Source organism: Saccopteryx leptura, chromosome 1, assembly GCF_036850995.1.
Source record: "Saccopteryx leptura isolate mSacLep1 chromosome 1, mSacLep1_pri_phased_curated, whole genome shotgun sequence".
In the NCBI taxonomy this organism is placed as follows: Eukaryota; Metazoa; Chordata; class Mammalia; order Chiroptera; family Emballonuridae; genus Saccopteryx; species Saccopteryx leptura.
In genome coordinates this window covers 127613602-127633168 of record NC_089503.1, presented here as the reverse complement: position 1 = coordinate 127633168, position 19567 = coordinate 127613602, and the positions used below count along the sequence as shown (strand labels likewise).

Genomic DNA, 19567 nt, shown 5'->3' with positions numbered 1-19567 from the left:
GGGGGAGGGGTAGAGAAGCAGATGGTCACTTCTCCTGTGTGCCCTGACCAGGAATTGAACCCAGGACATCTATATGCCGGGCTGAGCCAATGGGCCAGGACCAAGCTAGAGTTCAATTGTATGGAAAGGCAATGTCATTCTCCCTCCTCTTGGAGAAAGGGAACGTGAGTATCCAGCATTAGTGGTTTCTGCATCCAGCTCCCCTGAATGCCCTTCACCCAGGAAGACTGTGAACACCATGAATAACAATCAACCCAACCACTATCAAGTGAGAACAATTTTCATTTTATTTAAGTGCTCGCAGCAGATCAGTCTCCAGCATCATTGCATCTGCAATTACTTCACGTGAAAACCATCACAGTAGATGTTCATCTTAAGTATTGCAGGTGTTTGGCCAGGTCCTTCACCAAGGCAAAGGCAAACTAGGGGAAGGGGGCTGCTGTGCCATCTTTCTCCCTTTCAAGGTGCAAAAGAGGCATCAGGGCTGCTCCCAGAGTCCATGAAAGGGAAATGAGGCCTGTGGGTGCTCCTCTGTGAACCTCACTTGCCAGCACACCCTTCAGGCCACAGGGAGAGAGTCAGGCTGGGGCAATGTGCCCAAAGCCCGGCTCCTTTAGGCTGGGAATGTCATTCTTCCTGTAGAAGTCGGATTTCACATGGTTAACGTGGCCGTGGTCCCGGTTCAGAGGCTCCACTGGCTGGTGGATGCGCCTCCCGTAGGCAGACGACGACAGCACCCCGACTGGCCTCTGCTGCTCCTGCCCAGGTAGAATCAGAACACTCAGGTCAGCCTGCGCCGCTGACTGCAAGCAGAGCCTCCCTTTCAGGAAGTCGTGGAGAGACAAAGGAGGACCTGTGCCACGTGTTGTGGCCTGGCAATCAACTGGGAGGTACAGCCTTGCCTACGTGGTTTCATCCCTGCCAGTCCAGTGTCCCTAGGAGAACTGTAACAGCCTGGACTCACAGGTTTAGCAAAACCTTCTCTTATCTATTGAAAAAAATTCTTATTTTTGCTTCCATTAAATTGTTAAGTTCTATAGAACAAAACAACAGTCATCAACATCAATACACAGCAACATGACAGAGGAGAGTGACTGTAGGAGTAGCATGCTCTTGGCTTCTTGCCACAGGAAAACGGAGGAGAGCAGCACAAACGAGAGGCACAGACTGGACACGATATTAAATAAGCCTGCACACACAGTGCACCATCAACGCCTACAACCTCCTGCCTTCGCATTACCTCCTCATTAACATGAAGTCCCAGGCTTTTAGCATGTTCTCTGTCATCACGGTGCAATTTCTGATTATATCCTGGGTTCTTCTTAAAAACACAGTCATAGAGGGAAATGATTCCTGTCTGGGAATAAAAAGAGAAAAAAAAGCTGTTAGGTTTCTATTTGTGAGCTGTGCCATGGAAGTGTCATGAGGCTCGGAAGCCAGCACCCCCCTCCCATGGGTGCTCCCTAGTGTCCCCACTGCACTGAGGGGAGCCAGTGGCCAGAGCAGGGGGGCCAGGCCCCAGCCGGCCCCAGCACTGAGGGGAGCCGGTGGCCAGAGCAGGGGGGCCAGGCCCCAGCCGGCCCCAGCACTGAGGGGAGCCGGTGGCCAGAGCAGGGGGGCCAGGCCCCAGCCGGCCCCTGCAGGCTGCTAAGAGGCCCCTGCAGGACAGGGCCGTTTCCACAGGCTCCTGCCCTCCACATTCCATAAACTGCTCCTCACAGATGTGCTCCTCTCTCTCACTCTGACTCTGTCACTAGAGCTAAACCTTAAAATAATAATAATCCACTCAATATGTTTTCTCCTTAATTTCATCTTTTCTTGTGTTTTTTAAACTTCTAATTTTAGCTTGTACTCCTGTGAAAAATTAACATTACCTGCAGACTAGGATGATATAACCAACCAGAAATTACTCTTTAAGTTGCTAGCCAAAGGGCCAGCTGCCTACAAGTAAACCCCTCCCTAGAGAGAAGAAAATGTTTTCTTCAATCATATGTGGTAGCTAAGACAATTGTAACTCATTTACATATTTATGAATATATATTTCTCATGTTATATATGTACATATGTACAACACACATGTATCTCTAACACATATATAAAACACACACAGCTCAGATGTACATGAAAATAATCCTGTTAACAGAACTATTATCTATAATACCTTTATTTTTTTATCTCAACTTTTTCTTCATACAAAAATAAATCTGTCTTACTTGGTACCTAATATAAGAAAAAGACATCCATGTGTTAACTGATCTTTAATCTTCACCTCCTAAATCATTGATATACCTCCAGCCAAGCGCCAGCTGCAGTGAAACCAGACACTTCATCTCAGTGGAATTTGGGAGCACGGGTCTCTAACCTGTGCTTACTTGCCTCCCCCCAAACCCCAACAGTAATGCTAGAATGAGCCCTCCTAGTGCGGGACAGGAGGAGGAAGGGAGACAGTGAAACAGTGCATGCTGTTGGCAAACACCCGCCTGCTCCGCCTGAGGGTGGCACTGGGGGGGGGGGGGCTGCCCACAGCAATGGCAGTGACCAGTAAACTGGGGCTTCAGCTGACATTGCCAGTCGCTCACAGGTCATCCCATGTCCTCTGCAAGACACGTTGCCCCTGCTGGGGAATTTCTGAAGATAACTCAGACATGGCAATTAGTCATCTTGTAAGGTAAGGAAGGTGGTCTTTAGAATTATTATTTTAAGGTTTCTAAGAATTCCAATGTCAAGATGCTTAACCCTTTGAGTAGTACGAACATTCATGTACATCCTCATGTACATCCTTGTGCTTCCTGACCATCAGAGTACGATTGATTAATTTTAAAAATGTGTAAGGCAACATTAAAGAAAGGCAAATGTATGCTCTTCTTGTGTCCATACATTGGTTATCAAACAAACATGATTTTAAGTTAATAAAACTGGAACTAGAACTAATTTCATTATTTGAAAAAAAAAACTTACTCCCGGGGTTCAACAAGCATGAAAAACACTAGCTACTCAAAGGGTTAACACTCACTACACTTATTCAGTAATTGCTGGGATTCCGATTTTCCTGTTTAGTCACTCCTAATGACTTGGGGGCAGAAGCAGTGGCTTCCAACTCTGCGCTTGATGGCCATCTAATGTCACCACACAGAAGCTTCATTTTGGCCTGTCTCCTCTGTCACCTACTCCTAGGTCTGTTCACACATTAGTCTGGCCAGCCCAGACCTTCAGCCCAACTGAAGGCAACTTACAGTATAGCTCACGTACTCATAGGGTTAAAAACAAAATGCCCAGGTCCGTAGAGAGGTGACACATGATTCAGCTTTGAGTACTGGGAAAACTGGCTAGCCATTGGGGGGGAGGGATATTAACTTAGGTCTTTATATTACAGATAAAAGTAAAGCCTAGATGGATTTGAAAAATAAGTAATGAGAAAACCCATAAAGGACTCCCTATGTATAAAAGCAATGGGGAAAATGTCACCAAAAAGGTCAATCACTTGGATGATATAAAAATCAGACGTGCTTAACAAATAAAATTCAAACTTAAAAAAAAAATCTTTAGGAAATAATAGAGAAATCTATATTTGTAACATAGAGTGTGTAGGACCTTCACAGAAGCAGACACTGAAGGGGTTGGCCGGGTGCAGCTTCCAGCCTGGAGAGGTTCACAAACCTGCAGCAAACTGTTTTGGGGTAAGCCACCAGGCCAGAGGGCCCTGCAGTGACACAGTGGGAGCTCAAGCACAACACCCACTCTGTAGGGATAGGGGGACAATCCAATAAAAGGAGCGCTCTGACCTTCCTCAAGGGAGGGACTGCCATGCAGACCCTTCCCTTTGGGGTTCAGAGCTCTGGAGCCAGGCCAGGCTGAGGCTAGAAGGCAGATCTGAACAGTAACTTGATACCCCACCGCCCTTGTAACACTCACTTTACAGAGAGTAATTTAAGCTGGGCTCTTGGTCAGGGTCTGGGTATCCCGCTGTAGCTGGAACCCCTGCTGACCGGGACGACCACAGGAAATAGGTGGGTTTCAGCAAAACAGCTGCATTCTGCAGGTGAGAGAGCTGGTCCCTAAGACTAACTCCTGGGTGGGAGCCGCACTCGGGGCCTGTGGTGCCCTGTTCTGCATCCTGAGAACCTTGGAACAAAGTGGAGGTGACCTGCCAAACCTCAGTTCCTGCAGTGCTCCTTGCTGGTGACCAGCCACAGCCAGGTCAGAGAGATAGCCCTGTCGGAAGGGGGCAGCACTGAGAGCAGGGGAAACAGGGCCTCCAGAGACTGCCTGGCCACACAGGGCGTTTCCATCCATGCCTGACTTTTCTGAACTGAGCATTGTCCTGGGAGGATGACCCTAAGGCGGAAAGAATAAACTCAAGGAGAATGCAATCACTATTATCCAAATGAGAAAGGAAACAGTGCTCATTTTGCTCCCCATGCTGGAGAAAACTACTATGATATGCAGCTTTACAGAATACTGCCTCTTCCTTTTTGTTCGAATAGGGTCTCCTAAAATACTCTGTAAAAGTAACATCTACGAGCAGCAACTCCTGACTCACAACCCCAGGATTAGTGATCAATAGCCTTCTGCAAATCGGTGTAAAGTCTTTATTAGGAATCTCACTGCTGACAGTGTAATCAGAATCTCTCTCTTGCCTTTGTGGGGAGTTTACATATTCAGAACTTTTCAGAGTAAAATAAATTTCTCTATAATTGAAAAAAATATGAGGTAAAGAAAATAAAATAAATTATTAACAGGTAGGCAGCCTCTCAGCAATGTGACTATCCATTTCCAAAACCTAATCCAACCAGAAATCTGTCTTTCCTAGATTGTAATTATTAATCTTTCTTCTTTCTTTTGTCTTTCATTTCTTTGTGGTTTGAAACAAAATGATATTAATAAAAAACAATCTGCACCTAGATGCTATCACAAAACAGAGCTTCTGGGATTGCCAGTGTTTTGCTGTTAAAATCTCTCATGGGATTCTCTCTCTTTAACACATGACATTGCTTTAAAAAAAAAAAAAAAGAGGGCATTTTTTTTTTCTCTCCTGATGTGCCTTTGTCTTTTGTGTTTGGTGTATTGTGAAACTGTGCTATTGTCTTATTCTGGCCCTGGTGAGTGATCAACATCAGTGTCTCCATGGTGACCTCACACCTAACACTAAAAAATCACTCCAGTTCATAGCCCTGGGTCTAGACTGTGAGTGGAGTGGAGGCCTTCAGTTTCAACCTTCAATGCACATTGTATCTACTCCTGTGCAAGGCACTCTGCTAGGTTCTAGGACAGAAATAAGGAGTCCCTCCCTGCCCTAGAGGAGAGCATAGGCGGAGAATGGAAATAAACCCATTAATTAAACACAACAACAAGCACACCTAGAATAAGAAACACAGCCACCCCAAGAAGGAAGGATCGGTGCTTGTCTGGGCTAGGGTAGGAAGATGATCTGACTAAAGTCAGCACAAGGGATCACACCACTATAGCTAGAGACACTGGCAAGTAACCTCCCTGGGTGTTATGAGTTGAATTACAACCTCTCAAAAGTCACATGTTGAAGTTTTAAGCCCTAGTACCTGAGATAGTGACCTTATTTGAAAATTGAAATGTAATTAGTTAAGATGAAGTCATACTGGAGTAAGGTGGGCCCCTAATCCAATAAGATTTGTGTCCTTATAAAAAATGTGGACATAGACAAAGATATAAAGAGAGAAACAATGATGTTAAGGGACATAAGCCACCTGCAAGCCAAGGAAAGGCCTGGAACACTCTCCCTCACAGTCTCAAAAGAGACCAGTTCTACCAACACCTTGATTTCAGACTTCTGGCCTCCAGAAAATGTGGGACAATAAATTTCTATTGTTTACATCCCCCAGTCTGTAGTACTTGTTATGGTAGCTGTAACCAGCACACTTGGTTAGAAGAAGCAGCGGTGGTTTGAACAACAGAGAGAATGGAGATAACAATGATTATTGCAGTGGCCTCAGCATCAGAGCACTCTGCCCAGGTAAACAAAAATTAGTAGACCAACTGGGTCAGTAGACATCACAAGTATTCTGTACTCCTGACGACACAGAGCATTCATCTTCCCTGCTGGTCCTTCAGGTTAGTGAAGCCATATGACTAGTTCTAACCAATACACTATGAGAGGAGGTGACACGCTACTCTCCATATAGAAGTCTCCCCAGTGCCGGGAGACTTCCTAAAGCTTCATGCTGAGATGGTAGCAGCTTCCACAGTGGTTGCTGAGTGAGAACACTGGGCAAAGCCAATACTGATTCTTGCTGAACATTTAGCATGATAAATAAACCTGTTTTAGGACATTGAGACTCAGGGGGTTGTTTGTTACTGCAGCATAACCTAGCCTAGCTTATGACTAACGCAAGTGGATCAATGAGGAAGAAGTACTAGCTTACCACTTCTAGTCCACAAAGGGGCCTCTCTGGGATCGGAGCTTTTGTTAAGCACAGTGCTTCCTTCCAACTTTGAAAGCTCTCCTCCTCCCAGAGGAATGACTGGAGTAAAATTTTGTACAAACTAAGACTCAATTCCTTTATTTTCTCCTCCTCTTCAGACTATTTTAATTATAAATGAACTCCTACTGTAAGTGTAAACCAGGTAAATTTTGTGAGGAGGAGGGAAAGAAGAGAGAGGAAATTAATACACTGTTCCATGGTCACTGGGCAGGGGCAATGTGTTGTACTCACCAAATACTACATTTCTTCTTCCAGAACAAACAGAAGGCTGCAAGTCCCTTTTCCTGTCACAAGTAGACTGGGGCCAGGTGACCAGCTCTGGCCAGGGGATGTGGGTTCAACTGATCGACCCCATCTTCTAGGCCTAGTCCGTAACAACTCTCCTGCAGTCCTCCATGCTTTCTCTCCTTGCTCATTGGGTAGCAAATTCAGAGGATTCAGTGAAGGACTGCAAAATCTCAAAGATTCCCGGAGTGGAGCTACTAAAAAGGAGGAGCCCAGTTTGCCAAGTTACTGCATTAAGAAGCACTGCCAGGAGGAGACACAGAAATGCTGGGCTACATGTGAGAAACACATGTTCATTATGTTACATTTATATGCCACGACAGGTGGTGTGCTTGTGTTAACAGTCTGCTCTCTGAAGAAAAAATACCTGATTTGTAGTGTTTGCTGATTTCCATGGTGTAAATACTCCCAACATGACAAATTTTAGGTTTCCTACCAAATACAGAGTTCAGAAGAGATGCTGAAAACTGGCCCTATCCTGTCTCTATGAGCATGCTCCAACACACCACTGGCTAGGATTCAGGGTTCATGGTCCATGTGTTTGCACGGCCTATCTTAGCCCACCTTGACTGATACAACAATTAGCTGAAGCCTGGGCTCTGTTCGTTTCCTTTCTTCATGAGCCTGGTACTGTTACCTCTCTTTCCCCTGGAGCCTTTCAGCTACTGTCTGCCTGTCCAGAGCTGTGTGACCTATTTTTAAAAATGAAAATTCTGAATGTGATCCAAAATGTCTCCTTTGATTCTTAAGGACCTCATTATACTTCTGATACGCCCAGCGCTTTTGGGAGTCCAGCAGCGCATGAAGCTTGATGAGGATATTTTCATTAATTTTAATATCATTCAAAATTCTATATCTACAGACTGTAGCTTGTAAAGGACATAATGTTGGCTTTTGTAAAAAGATAATACTCTTCTCTTTGGTTTGTGCCAAAGATTCTGTTCCCTCTCTGCTATATTAGGAGCACAAGTTTGGGAAATTTTTATCATTTTTCTGATCACCTAAATATTTTATCAATTTCATAAGATCCACGGCATCAGAAGTGTGAGTAAGGCACCATTTGTTTATATTACTTTAAATACATCTGTTGCTGGCAGTGGCTGCCAAAGCAGAGCTCTGACACTTGTCGTCTTTACTTTTGAGGTGAAGTCAACAAACTCCTCCTTCTTCCATTGACAATACCACCCCCCACAGTACACGGCGGTGGTGGTGGTAGGGCATTGTAATTTCATTTGCTAGCACACATTTTTAATTGGAAGCCATAGGGGTACAAGAGTCCATAAGATACCGGAGAGAAACTTGCCGAGGTTGTAACAGGTAAATCAGAACTGGAGCTTACCCGTCCTTTGCAGCCCTAGGAGTGGCCGAGTGTGTGTGGCAGACGTGCCTGGTGCCTAAGGAGGAAGAGGCTGTATACAGGAGGGGCTCGGGGAGCTCTTACTACACACCTCCTGTGTACTAGACACTGGCCCAGGCCCTCCCGAGCTTCCCTTTGCACCTCTGGACAGTCAACACGCATTGTTACATTCACAAAATGCCTGGCTGCATTTGGGAGGGAAATTCAGCCATCAGGAGGGGAAAGAAACTGCTAGCCCTTAGCCTCTGTGTCCCCACCACACACCTAGAAGGAAGGTTGGCTAATCCCACCAAAATTAAACTGGGGCTTTCTAAGCAAAGTTTCACTGAAAACAGAGCTATCCACAATTCATCTAGCACGAGGGAAAGCATATTCTAAAACTACCCAGGATTTTTTTAAATGTAGCTTTTAGTCTGAGAAATTTAATCAAACCCTTCATAAAAAAGTACATTCTCTTTTGACTTAGCTTTTCCATTTCAGGAGCAGAAATGCCACACAAGGCAGGAAAAATAAAGTAATTTAAAAACACCATTGAACTGAATTTGCTTTGGTGCCCCTGAAACAACATTTTATAGAAAAGGTCCATATAGCTAGGGTCCCTAGGGAGCAGGACAGGGGCTGATGGCATTGTAGTTGGCAGCTTGAGATGACAAATTTGTCTTAAGACCAGAGCATCACTGGGACTTTCAATACGTGTGCTGAGTTAATACAGCTTTACCTTTGGGCTCTCTATGCCTGAGGGAATCAAATGCCACAAGACTGACACTCAGATTACCGTACTCACTTTGTTCATCTCATAGAGTAGATGAGGGTGGGGGACAAGATACTGGCCCCTGGAACCAACCCTCAGTGAAAAGACACTCTAATAATCACTAACAAAAACAAATAGTAATTAACATAGCTCTACTTACACTGAGCTTACTGTATGCCACTTGATACCATTGATTAAATTTGTCCTCATGAGAACTCCATGCACTCAGTACTGTTTGATCTCTGTTTCATTGATGCGCATTTGTGACTTGGGCAGTCCACGCAGCTAGAAGCATGAAGTCAATATTTCTACCCAGGACTCCTCGACCGTGCTACTAAGTTATCCCTTAGTGTGTCGCACGCTAGTTGACTTAAGAGCTCATTCTACAATGTTTTTTCTCAGCTTTGAACGGGGCCTGGAATTATTTACAACAGATTTAGGGATAACTGAGTATCCTGCCTACCGGTGTTACAGTTCACCCTCTTTAGTCCACATGATCTCGAGGTCCGAGTGTCAGCTCCTGGAGTCCTGCAGCTGATTAAATGCAAGTTCAGATAACCCAAGGAGGACTTTATCTAGGTGTTAATATTTCTGTTGCATCATTTTCTTCACATGACACTAACGTTCTCAGGACTTGACTTTGCCTGTGCCCCAGCTATTAAAACTAAATTTTTTCAAGTAAATTTTTTAAATTAATTTTTAAAATGTATTGTTAACATGGATTCAAGTGTCCTACTCAATTAACACCCTTACCCCAACAATGTGCCCCCATTCACCCCCTTTACCCCTCTCCCCTTAACTCCCTTCTCCCTTCCCTCTGGGATTTGCTGTCCTGTTATCTGTATCTAAGTGTTATGTATTTATAATTTCACTATTTCCTTCACCTTCTCTGATCCCATCCCCACATCCCCCTTCCCTCTGACTGCTGTCCCTCTGCTCCCTGTGACCCCACCTCTACCTCTATTCTGTTCCTCAGTTCACTTTGTTCATTAGATTCCACATATAAGTAAGATCATATGATATTTGTCTTTCTTTGCCTGGCTTATCTACTTCACATACTAATCTCCAGGTCTATCCATGCCATGGCAAAAGGTAAGATTTCCTTCTTTTTCACAGCCACGTAGTATTCCATTGTGTATATGTACCACTGCTTTTTAATCCACTCGTCTACTGAGGGACACTTGGGCTGCTTCTAGATCTTGGTTATTGTAAATAATGCTGCGATAAACATGGGGGTATCTATCTTCTTTTGAAACTACACTGAATTTTTTTTCTTAAAATCTACTTTGCCTAATTTTGTTCTAAGGCTCACCCCACTCTTCCAGAGGCAGTAATAGATCAGAGCAGGGGGTGGCAAATGTTTTCTGTAAAGGGACAGAGAGTCACTATTTTAGGTGCTTTCTGGTAAGATGGTCTCTGTTGATACTACTCAACTCTGTGTGGTAGCCATAGACAGAACTAACATAATTAGAACAGGGCTTGTGGCTCTGTTCTAATTAAACTTTTTATTACAAGAGTCGGCAGGTCATATTTGGCACAGAGGTCTTCATGTGATGAGCTCTGCAGTAAAGGGACTCACTTCTTGGCAATTCCTAATTTCCTTCCAAGTAGGGAACCCAGTCACCTAAAACTTCAGGTATCTTTCTGCCCGTTAGTCGATTCTGCCCCAGAAGGGTGGAGCCTTGTATCAGATTGGTGAAGTTAGGAAAAATAAACTGGTTCTGTCAGACTTAACACTGCCCCTTTTTTCCTGGCGGTGCCAAGGGGGTGGGGGTTCTGCTTGGCTTTTTCTGGGTCCACAGCTGCACTGGGTGGGTGGATAGATCCACCTGATTCTGAGCTTCACATACCCAAACCCATTTGCCCGGAGTTCCTAGTAATACCCTGCAATGTGGCTTTTATCTCTGATAAATATGTACCCTGGTCCTGATCTTTGCTTAGTTTTTTATCTCACTTCCCAATTAGCCTCAAGAAGATAATTAAAAGATCCTTCAAAGATACACATAAAGTAGTATATTGTAAATTTTTTCATGTGTCAAAAAGCCAAAATTTATATTCTTTCAATAAAACAATATGGGACAATTTAAAACATCAAGATTCCTTGCTTTGGCCCTGGCCGGTTGGCTCAGCGGTAGAGCGTCGGCCTGGCGAGTGGAGGACCTGGGTTCGATTCCTGGCCAGGGCACATAGGAGAAGCGCCCATTTGCTTCTCCACCCCCCCCTTCCTCTCTGTCTCTCTCTTCCCCTCCTGCAGCCAAGGCTCCATTGGAGCAAAGATGGCCCGGGCGCTGGGGATGGCTCCTTGGCCTCTGCCCCAGGCGCTAGAGTGGCTCTGGTCACGGCAGAGCGACGCCCCGGAGGGGCAGAGCATCACCCCCTGGTGGGCACAGCGTCGCCCCTGGTGGGCGTGCCGGGTGGATCCCGGTCGGGCACATGTGGGAGTCTGTCTGACTGTCTCTCCCCGTTTCCAGCTTCAGAAAAATACAAAAAAAAAGAAAAAAAAAGATTCCTTGCTTTTGGGCTGGTTCTCTAATGCTGTGCATTAATGATATGCACGAATCAAAAATTAATTAGCAATGATATAGGTTTTGCATCTTAAAATGTAAAATTCATTTAATAAGTAAAATTATTTACATGTAAAAATTCTTTCAGGATATATTGCTTGTAGGAGGAAAAAATATGAATTCCACGAAGTTGGGAATTATTGCTCTAATCGCCCCTCCTTGTCTCAGTACCTGGTGGATATCAGGCCTAGGAGAGTCAGTAAACCGGTCTGCAAAGACAGAAACATAGCACATGTCCTCTTTCTTCATCCTGTCCTTTTGTCCTTCCTCATAGCTCAACACCAAACAGAGAGGTGCTAACTAACAAATACAAGGGGTCTTCCTGGCTGAAGCTCGTGTGTTGGCTTGCTCAGGCTGCCAAAACAAAGTACCCAGCCTGGAGCACCTTAACAACAGTAGTTTATTGTGTCACAGTTCTGAGAACTGTGAGCTGAAGGTGTTAGCAGCGTTGGTTCCTACCGAGGCTGTGAGGGTGAATCTGTCCCATGATTTTTCCCTTGGCTTTAGAAGGCCTTCTCCCTGTCTATTCATGCCATCCTCCCTCTATGCACCTGTCTGTGTCAAGATTTCCCCTTTTTATAAGGATACAAGTCATACTGATTAGGTCCATCTTAATGACTCCACTTTAATTTGATTGCCTGTCTCCAAATAAAGTCACATTCTGAAGTGTTGGGGAGAGGACTCTAATAAGAATTCAGGGGAACACAGTTCAACCCATAACAATTGTCTAAACTAGAAACTATGGCTTCTGTGTGTAAAGCTAAGCTCCTCACAAAGTGAGTTCTCTTATACTTCACATGCCGCAAGCACTCAAACGTGTGCTGATCTGATTCGAATGGCGATTCTTGTGTGCTCCATGGATTGCGGGTGGGAAGAAGCAGAAGGGGGGACATTTCGGAACAACTTGTACCTTCTGCAGGGAAGCCCTCCTTTCTTCCAGGCACTGCTTCACCCCCTCTGGGCCACTCATGATCACTGCAGGCTGCGCCTCCACAATCAATGTGCCTTTTTAATAATGACGCCTCTGCACCCTGAGATGCAGGACACTGGACATTTACAGAAAATAGTTAAAAGAAAGAGACGACCCCTGACAAGTTTAGACTTGTTTCATTTTCTTTGGCTTCTCTTCCTCCTTTGCCTGCATGGTGGCCTTTGCATACTCACAGGCTCTTCTTTAACACACACGTGCCTGGCTGAGGACCTGAATCTACTGAGCGCTCCCAGGCTCCCAGCCCCACTGTATCTGCAGTTGAGCTCCGCCTCCTAGTCTTGTGTTTGCAGGCGGTTTCGAGAAGGGTTTCGGGTTTCGCGCCCTGGGCTGGAAGGACAGTCCCAGCGGAGAGGACTATCAGGCAGCAGCTGTTCCCTGGCTACCCGGAGCCTACAGCAGACAGACCCCAGAGAGGGCTGTGTCTCCGCGCAATGGGTAGCCCCGGCGACAGGTGACCCTACCCCGATCCTGGGCGGAGAGACACCTGGCCGTTACCTGAGGTGGTGGTAGTAGTATTAGAAGCCCAGAGGCCCTCCCTGCTTTCCCTGATGAGGAATAGGCCCTAACTCATCTCAAATAGCCGCGAACCACCGGTAGAACAACCTCACCCCCTCCCCACTCCCACCCCCGCTCTTACTCCTACTCGGCACGCTTGTTCCCCAACCTCTGGTCCCAGCTAAGGATAACCCACACGGGCGCAGGGAGGGTGGCGGCGGTCTACCTTGCTCTGGTGGCCCTGTGGCTCTACTCTCAGTCCGCCCACACCGGCTCAGTATCCCCTCTTCCCGTGCAGACACGCCCCCAGAGTCCTACCCATGAAATGCAGCACCGCCCCCAGCCCTCCTCCCCAGCAGAGTGGCCAGTTCCCCATTCCCTCCCGCCTGGCCCTGCCCTCTCCACTCCCGGTCCCTCCGGGTCCCCGCCCTGCCGTGAGCGGGCGGCGCCCCAGCCCCCGCCGCGCACCCTGCCCTGGCGGTAGAAGTAGCTGTGCTCCTTGAGGTCCAGGCGCCGCGGAGGGATGTAGCTGAAGGCGGACTGCGCCGAGATGGGCGGCGGCCGGGACCTGCCCCGCAGCGTGGCGGCGGTGATCTCCTCCTCTTCCTCGTCATCCTCCATGCCGCGCGCGTCCAGCGGCCCGTGGGCTGGGCTTGGTCCCGCCAGCTGGTAGCCGCGTCTCCAGCCGCCAGCCGCAGGCTGCCCCGCGCCGGCGTCGGGCTGTCGCCTGGCAACCGCGGTCGCGCACTGCCAGGTTGGGCAGGGTGCGGTTGTGTGTCTAGGAGCCCCAGCTGCGGAAGCGGCTGCCTCCGGGTCCTGGGTGAGAGAGGTCTACGGGATCAGGACTTTCCCACCTGCTTACCTGTTCCCGTGCAGGGTGGGCTTGTTCATTCATTCTTTGGCAGCAAATGACTGCGCACCTACTATGTGCCAGCACTGGAGATGCAGCAGCCCGTGTCCAAGTGGAGGGAGCATGCAGTCTGGTGGAACACAGGTAATAGGGGTGAAAAGACGAGTAATTTAAAGAGCAGCTTTAAGTCTAGAGCAGCGCTGCACAACAGGAATATAGTGAGAACCGTCCACGTAATTGAAAACTTTCTGGTAACCACACTAAGAAGGTAAAAAGACACAGGTCAAATTAATTGTAATAATATCAGCTGCTAAGGGTGAGCTATAGTAACCCTCTGTGCACGTGGTTATGTTCTCTTTATCTGAATGCTGGTTCAATAGGTCTGTTCCCTTGGCTGAAATTCATTGAGCCCACTGTTAAGAGGGATGGATGTATGAACACATATTTATAACTGGCAGAAAGAGAACTGCCTGTCTTGTTGGTTATCAGGTTTTTCCTAGGCTGCCTCACTCAACTGATGAGTCCTTATGGTTAGTCACTTTAAGAATCAAACTTACAGGGCCTGGCCGGTTGGCTCAGCGGTAGAGCGTCGGTCTGGCGTGCGGGGGACCCAGGTTCGATTCCCGGCCAGGGCACATAGGAGAAGCGCCCATTTGCTTCTCCACTTCTCCACCCCCACCCCCTCCTTCCTCTCTGTCTCTCTCTTCCCCTCCCGCTCCCGCAGCCAAGGCTCCATTGGAGCAAAGATGGCCTGGGCGCTGGGGATCCGCAGCCAAGGCTCCATTGGAGCAAAGATGGCCTGGGCGCTGGGGATGGCTCCTTGGCCTCTGCCCCAGGCACTAGAGTGGCTCTGGTCTCGGCAGAGCGGCGCCCCTGGTGGGCGTGCCGGGTGGATCCCGGTCAGGTGCATGCGGGAGTCTGTCTGACTGTCTCTCCCCGTTTCCAGCTTCAGAAAAATACAAAAAAAAAAAGAATCAAACTTATGAATCAAGACATATAAATGTAAGTTAATTTTGTTTTTTTCACCTTTTGATTTTGGAATATAAATGAACATGATTTTATATGATGTGTACAATGAAAATTCCCCAATACTGGCAACTTTATTTTATTTTAAAAGATTTAATATACTGACTTTACAGAGAGAGGAGAGGTTGGGGGAGCAAGAAGTATCAACCTATAGTTGCTTCACATTAGTTGCTGCTTGCCATATGTGCCTTGATCTGGCAAGTCCATGGTTTTATTACCAGTGACTTCAGCATTCCAGGTCAATGCCTTATCCACTGTGCCACCACAGGTCAAGGAGAATAGTTAAATTTAAAAAGAAAAAAAAAGTATTGGTTATAGATACACACTAAAGTATTTGAGATAAAAGTGTGTGATAGCTTAGGTTTTTCTATAATCATTCCAATAAAAAAGGAAACAAAAAGGAAAAGAATGAATGAACACAATTGGAAAATTATTCATGTCAAGTAAAGGGACTCACATGGATTTATTATATTAGGATTCATTATATTATTGTTTCTCCTCTTTTTTTTTTTTTTTAAGTGAGAGGAGATGAGAGACTCCTGCATGTGCCCGACTGGGATACACCCAGCAACCCCCGTCTGGGGCTAATGCTCAAGTCAACTGAGCTATCCTCAGCTCCTGAGACTGATGCTCGGACCAACCAGGCTATCCTCAGGACCGGGGCCCATGCTTGAACCAATTAAACCACTGGCTGCAAGAGGGGAAGAGAGTGAGAAGGGGGAGGGAAGGGAAGAGAAGCAGATGATTGCTTCTCATATGTGCCCTTATTGGGGATCGAACCCGGGATGTCCACATGCTGGGCCCACCTCCTTCCTCTAAGCCAACCAGCCAGGGCCTATTGCTTCTCCTCTTATATGTTCAGATTTTTTCCATAATCATAGTGACAGTAGTTACTAAGAGAGTCATCTGTTTTTTGCAAACAATAGAACCCAAAATATCAGTTCAAGCCACAAATAGTGTGCAGTGCATTCCAGAGACTATGGGAAGGGTTGGTAGATAGATGGTTGTTTGTTCTAAGGTGGGATTACAAGTATATTAAGGAAAATTTTCTTATGATGGAGCTCAACAGGCAAAGAACACCAACAACAAGATAGGCATATGGACTGCTGTGGCAAAGGAGAGGACTCAACAGAAACCAAGAGACAGCCAACCAAGCAGAGGAAGAGACTGGCAGATTGGGGGTGAAAGGGAAGGAACTGGGTTGGAGACTCACAGCAGAGCAAGTCTATGTGTAAAAGGTTATCATTAGGCCTGACCTGAGAAGCCAGCACTGGACCCTGTGGGATGGTATATCCAAAATGCCCTTCTAGGAAACTGCGTCTGGTTGGAAGTTGAGGCTACTTCTCTGGGTGAAAATGGCCCATGTGGCTCAGATGCTGTAGGCAATCAAAGGATATCCATTCTTATTGATAGGACTTCTTTTTGTTTCTGGTCTACAACATTTATGTTTTTGATCATTCAGTTGCCCTCAGGTGTAATGGGTCTATGCTACTGTAATCATATAAGTATTTGATAAACAGGCTGAGAAGTTTGGCTCTAGGATTTCAAGAAGCAGTTTTCTCGGAATGATGTCCTTGATGCTAATTAACAAAGCAGTTGCCACAGATTGATATGAAACCCCTAGGAGTTGTAACTAGTGAGCCAGTCATGTTCCTGCTTATAGAGCTTACCTGACATGCACACTCACAAAGGGTTGTAACGATGCTTTGTTGACAATGCAAAACAACACATGTACCAATAATAATAGCCCACAGACTTACTGAGCATTTACTGTTTCCAAGGTACTGGACAACATTTTACAAGGTGTGTCTCATTTCACTCTCTTTCACTGAGTGTTTAGACTCTGAATGGATCTGAGTATGTTTCCAGCTTGGGGGAAATCTCAGCCTTTGGAGGCCAATTCACTTCCCTCACCACCACAGGTACAATATCCCCTCCTTGCGTTTGTACACAAAAGCTTCCAGTGGGTGTAACTTTTTAGAGGAGGCTGTTTTCCCAGAAGTCTATCAGATATGCTGAATTCTGCTCCTCCTAGTCTTTCTTCCATCTAGTGGATGTTTACCAAGTCTCCATACGCAATACGCACTCAGGCATGCAAAGATTTGGGAGTTAGGATCCTGGTTAAGGAACTCCTACTCCTGCAGGCACACTTCATGTCAGCACACCACTGACCACTGACCCCTCCTGTCTAGGCCTGGTTCAGACAGAACTGTCTCTGCACCCTTCCACAGCTCCTGCTCCGTGTCTCTCTCTCTCTCTCTCTCTCTCTCTCTCTCTCTCTCTCTCTCTCACACACACACACACACACACACACACTCACTTCTTAACCTTTGCTGCCCCCTCGTGGCAGTTCTGAAAAATATAGATCATATTTCTGTGCTTCAGGGGTTATGCTTTCAAGTAAAACTGTTATTTTCACCAATTTTTCTTTCTCTGCTTTAATTTTCTTGCTTTTACTTTTGAAAAACTACAGAAAGATTAAACCTTATTTGAAAACATCAATATATAGTAAATGAGCTATCAGACTGGACAAGCACAGTCACATTAAAGTTTAGTGACCGGAGAATTCAGTTTATGAGGACTTGGCATTGTAATTTAACAGACCTTGGCAAACTTCCTCCAATGGGAGAAATCAGCAATCTTACTTATTAGCCTAAATTGTTATTTATAATATACACATGGACATTTTCAGGATTAAAATTTGTTTCAAATCAAACGGTGCCGGTGGGGTCCTGCCCCTTTCCTGTGACTACCCCGGGTGCTCTGGTTACTGAGCTGGCAGTGCTCTCTCGGCACAGGCTCCTTCCTTCCTCCTTCCTTCTAAAATTCAGTTCACACATCACACCGAGCCCTCCTCACTGCCAGGCCTGCTCCTGCCTCAGGGGTGGCATCATCTCATCTACTCCCCCCCCTCCTAGCCCCTCAAGCAGGGGCTCTGGTCGGCTTCCCTCTGGAACCCGAGCATGCGCTGCACACCCAGCATTGTCAGAGCTCTTTAGTGAGTCTTCCTGAGAAGGAAGTGGGTGGGAGAGAACCAAATGGGGCAAAGGTTCAACAGAGGACGGAACTAGAAGTGCAGAGGGAGGAGGAGTCTCTGATTCCAATTAGAGCAACCAGGAAAAAAGGTCATGGTGGATGAGGGGGACTTAAATTAAAAAGGTAAAGGAAGAACCTTAGGTTGTGCTTTTCAGTGTTTTTTATATAACTTGTAACAGATTATCATGACCTCTGTGTGGCTATTTAGTTCAGGCTCTCCCCCCTCTTTAAACTGTAGGATGTTTACTTCCCAGTTCAGGCTGTGCCCAGGGGAGAGCTGGGTGCTGGGAGCGGCACAGGACAATGAGGTGGCCTGGAGGCTGCGCAGGGAGTGGCAAGCTCACCTGGGACCCATCAGCAGCCACAGCCCCTCTGTCCTGCTCGATCTCCACTTGCTCCCAGGCTCCTTCCTTCTCTGCAGAGTCATAAACTTTAAAGAATGATCTGACAGCTCATCTAGTCTCCATCTGCTATTCTAAAGAGAAATCGACTCAAAAAGGTATAGCGAAGTATATGGCACGATGGGGCGAACATTCAAACCAACGCATACCAGCTAACGTAGACACTGATTCTATGGTAGGCAGGATTCTAAGGGCTTTATATTTATTAACTAACTCAATTCTCCTTTCAACCTGTTACAGGTTGAATTGTGTCCCCCCTTCAAAACAAAAAGCTATATCAAAGTCCTAATCCCCAGTATCTGTGAATGTGACCTTATGTGGACATAGGGCCTATGCAGATTTAATCAAGGCGAGGTGAGGTAATTAGGGTGGGTTCTAATCCCATATTGCTGGTAACACACACACACACACGGCACACACACACACGGCACACACCGGGAAGACAGCCATGGGAACATGGCGGCAGAGACTGGAGTGACGCTGGCACAAACAAGGAGCGCCTGTGGTGAGGCAAATCGGAGGTGAGGAAGGATCCTCCTCTCAGGCTTCAGAAGCACAGCCCTGTGGACACTGATTACACACTTCTAGTCCCCAGAACTGTTAGAAAATAAACTTATGTTGTTTTAAACCACCCAGTTTGTGGTACTTTGTTGCAGCAGTCCCCGGAAGCTATTCACAACCCAAATATTACTTAGGGGTGCCCCTGAGCAAATGGGCCCTAGGTCACTCAGCAAGTGGTGAGGGGGGAGCTCAAACCAGACTAGATTCTTAGCCACTCATGTCTGTTTCTCAAGACCAGGTTTAAATCTTTCACCCCTTGTGAGGCATGAAATGCTGGGCAGGACACTCATCCTCTCTGAGCTGGTCCACCCATCTATGAAAGGGGCACAATGCCTCCCTCTGAAGGCCGAGACTCACACACTGTTATGCTCACATGCTCGGCACAGGCTCAGCACAGTGAGAGCAGGAGTGGATGTATCCTTGCTCAAGGACACGGACCGGGCTGGTGGAAGGACCCCAGTGCCCAACTCCAGAGCTCTTAAGAGCTCTGCCTCCTCCCCAAACCCTACTTCATACTAATGTTTTTTGTTTTTTTTTATTTTAGAAAGGAGAGAGAGAGGGAGAGAGAGAGAGGGGAGAGATAGAGAGAGAAGGGGGGGGAGGAGCAGGAAGCATCAACTACCATATGTGCCTTTGCCTTAACTAGGCAAGCCCAGGGTTTCGAACCAGCGACCTCAGCATTTCCAGGTCGATGCTTTTATCCACTGCGCCACCACAGGTCAGGCCATACTAATATTTTTTGATGTCTTTATACCTTTATTAAAAGAAAAAGCTTCCATACCAACATATTTTTTT

General features: G+C 46.5%; 1 protein-coding gene and 1 long non-coding RNA gene across 2 annotated transcripts; one reads left to right on the top strand and one right to left on the bottom strand.

Annotated features, from left to right (window-relative positions):
- Positions 1-274: 274 nt before the first annotated feature.
- On the bottom strand, positions 275-13637 carry CFAP90 (cilia and flagella associated protein 90). The gene is made up of 3 exons (XM_066374677.1): positions 13367-13637; positions 1241-1357; positions 275-758 (listed from the first exon to the last, which is right to left on the bottom strand). The coding sequence occupies exons 1-3, from the start codon at positions 13517-13519 to the stop codon at positions 579-581; spliced, it is 450 nt and encodes a 149-aa protein (XP_066230774.1). The 5' UTR covers positions 13520-13637; the 3' UTR covers positions 275-578.
- LOC136399483 (uncharacterized) lies at positions 12061-18698 on the top strand. Its single transcript, XR_010750161.1, has 3 exons — positions 12061-12854; positions 13804-13892; positions 15836-18698. It is a non-coding gene; the product is annotated as an uncharacterized lncRNA (long non-coding RNA).
- Positions 18699-19567: the final 869 nt, after the last annotated feature.

Excerpts from the sequence above, each read along its gene's own strand:
- CFAP90 (XM_066374677.1), bottom strand. The coding sequence starts at position 13,519 with ATGGAGGATGACGAGGAAGAGGAGGAGATCACCGCCGCCACGCTGCGG. Across the intron at positions 1,358-13,366 it reads ACTTCTACCGCCAGGGCAGG|ACAGGAATCATTTCCCTCTA; the intron begins GTGCGCGGCGGG and ends TTTTATTCCCAG. Across the intron at positions 759-1,240 it reads GACTTCATGTTAATGAGGAG|GAGCAGCAGAGGCCAGTCGG; the intron begins GTAATGCGAAGG and ends CTACCTGGGCAG.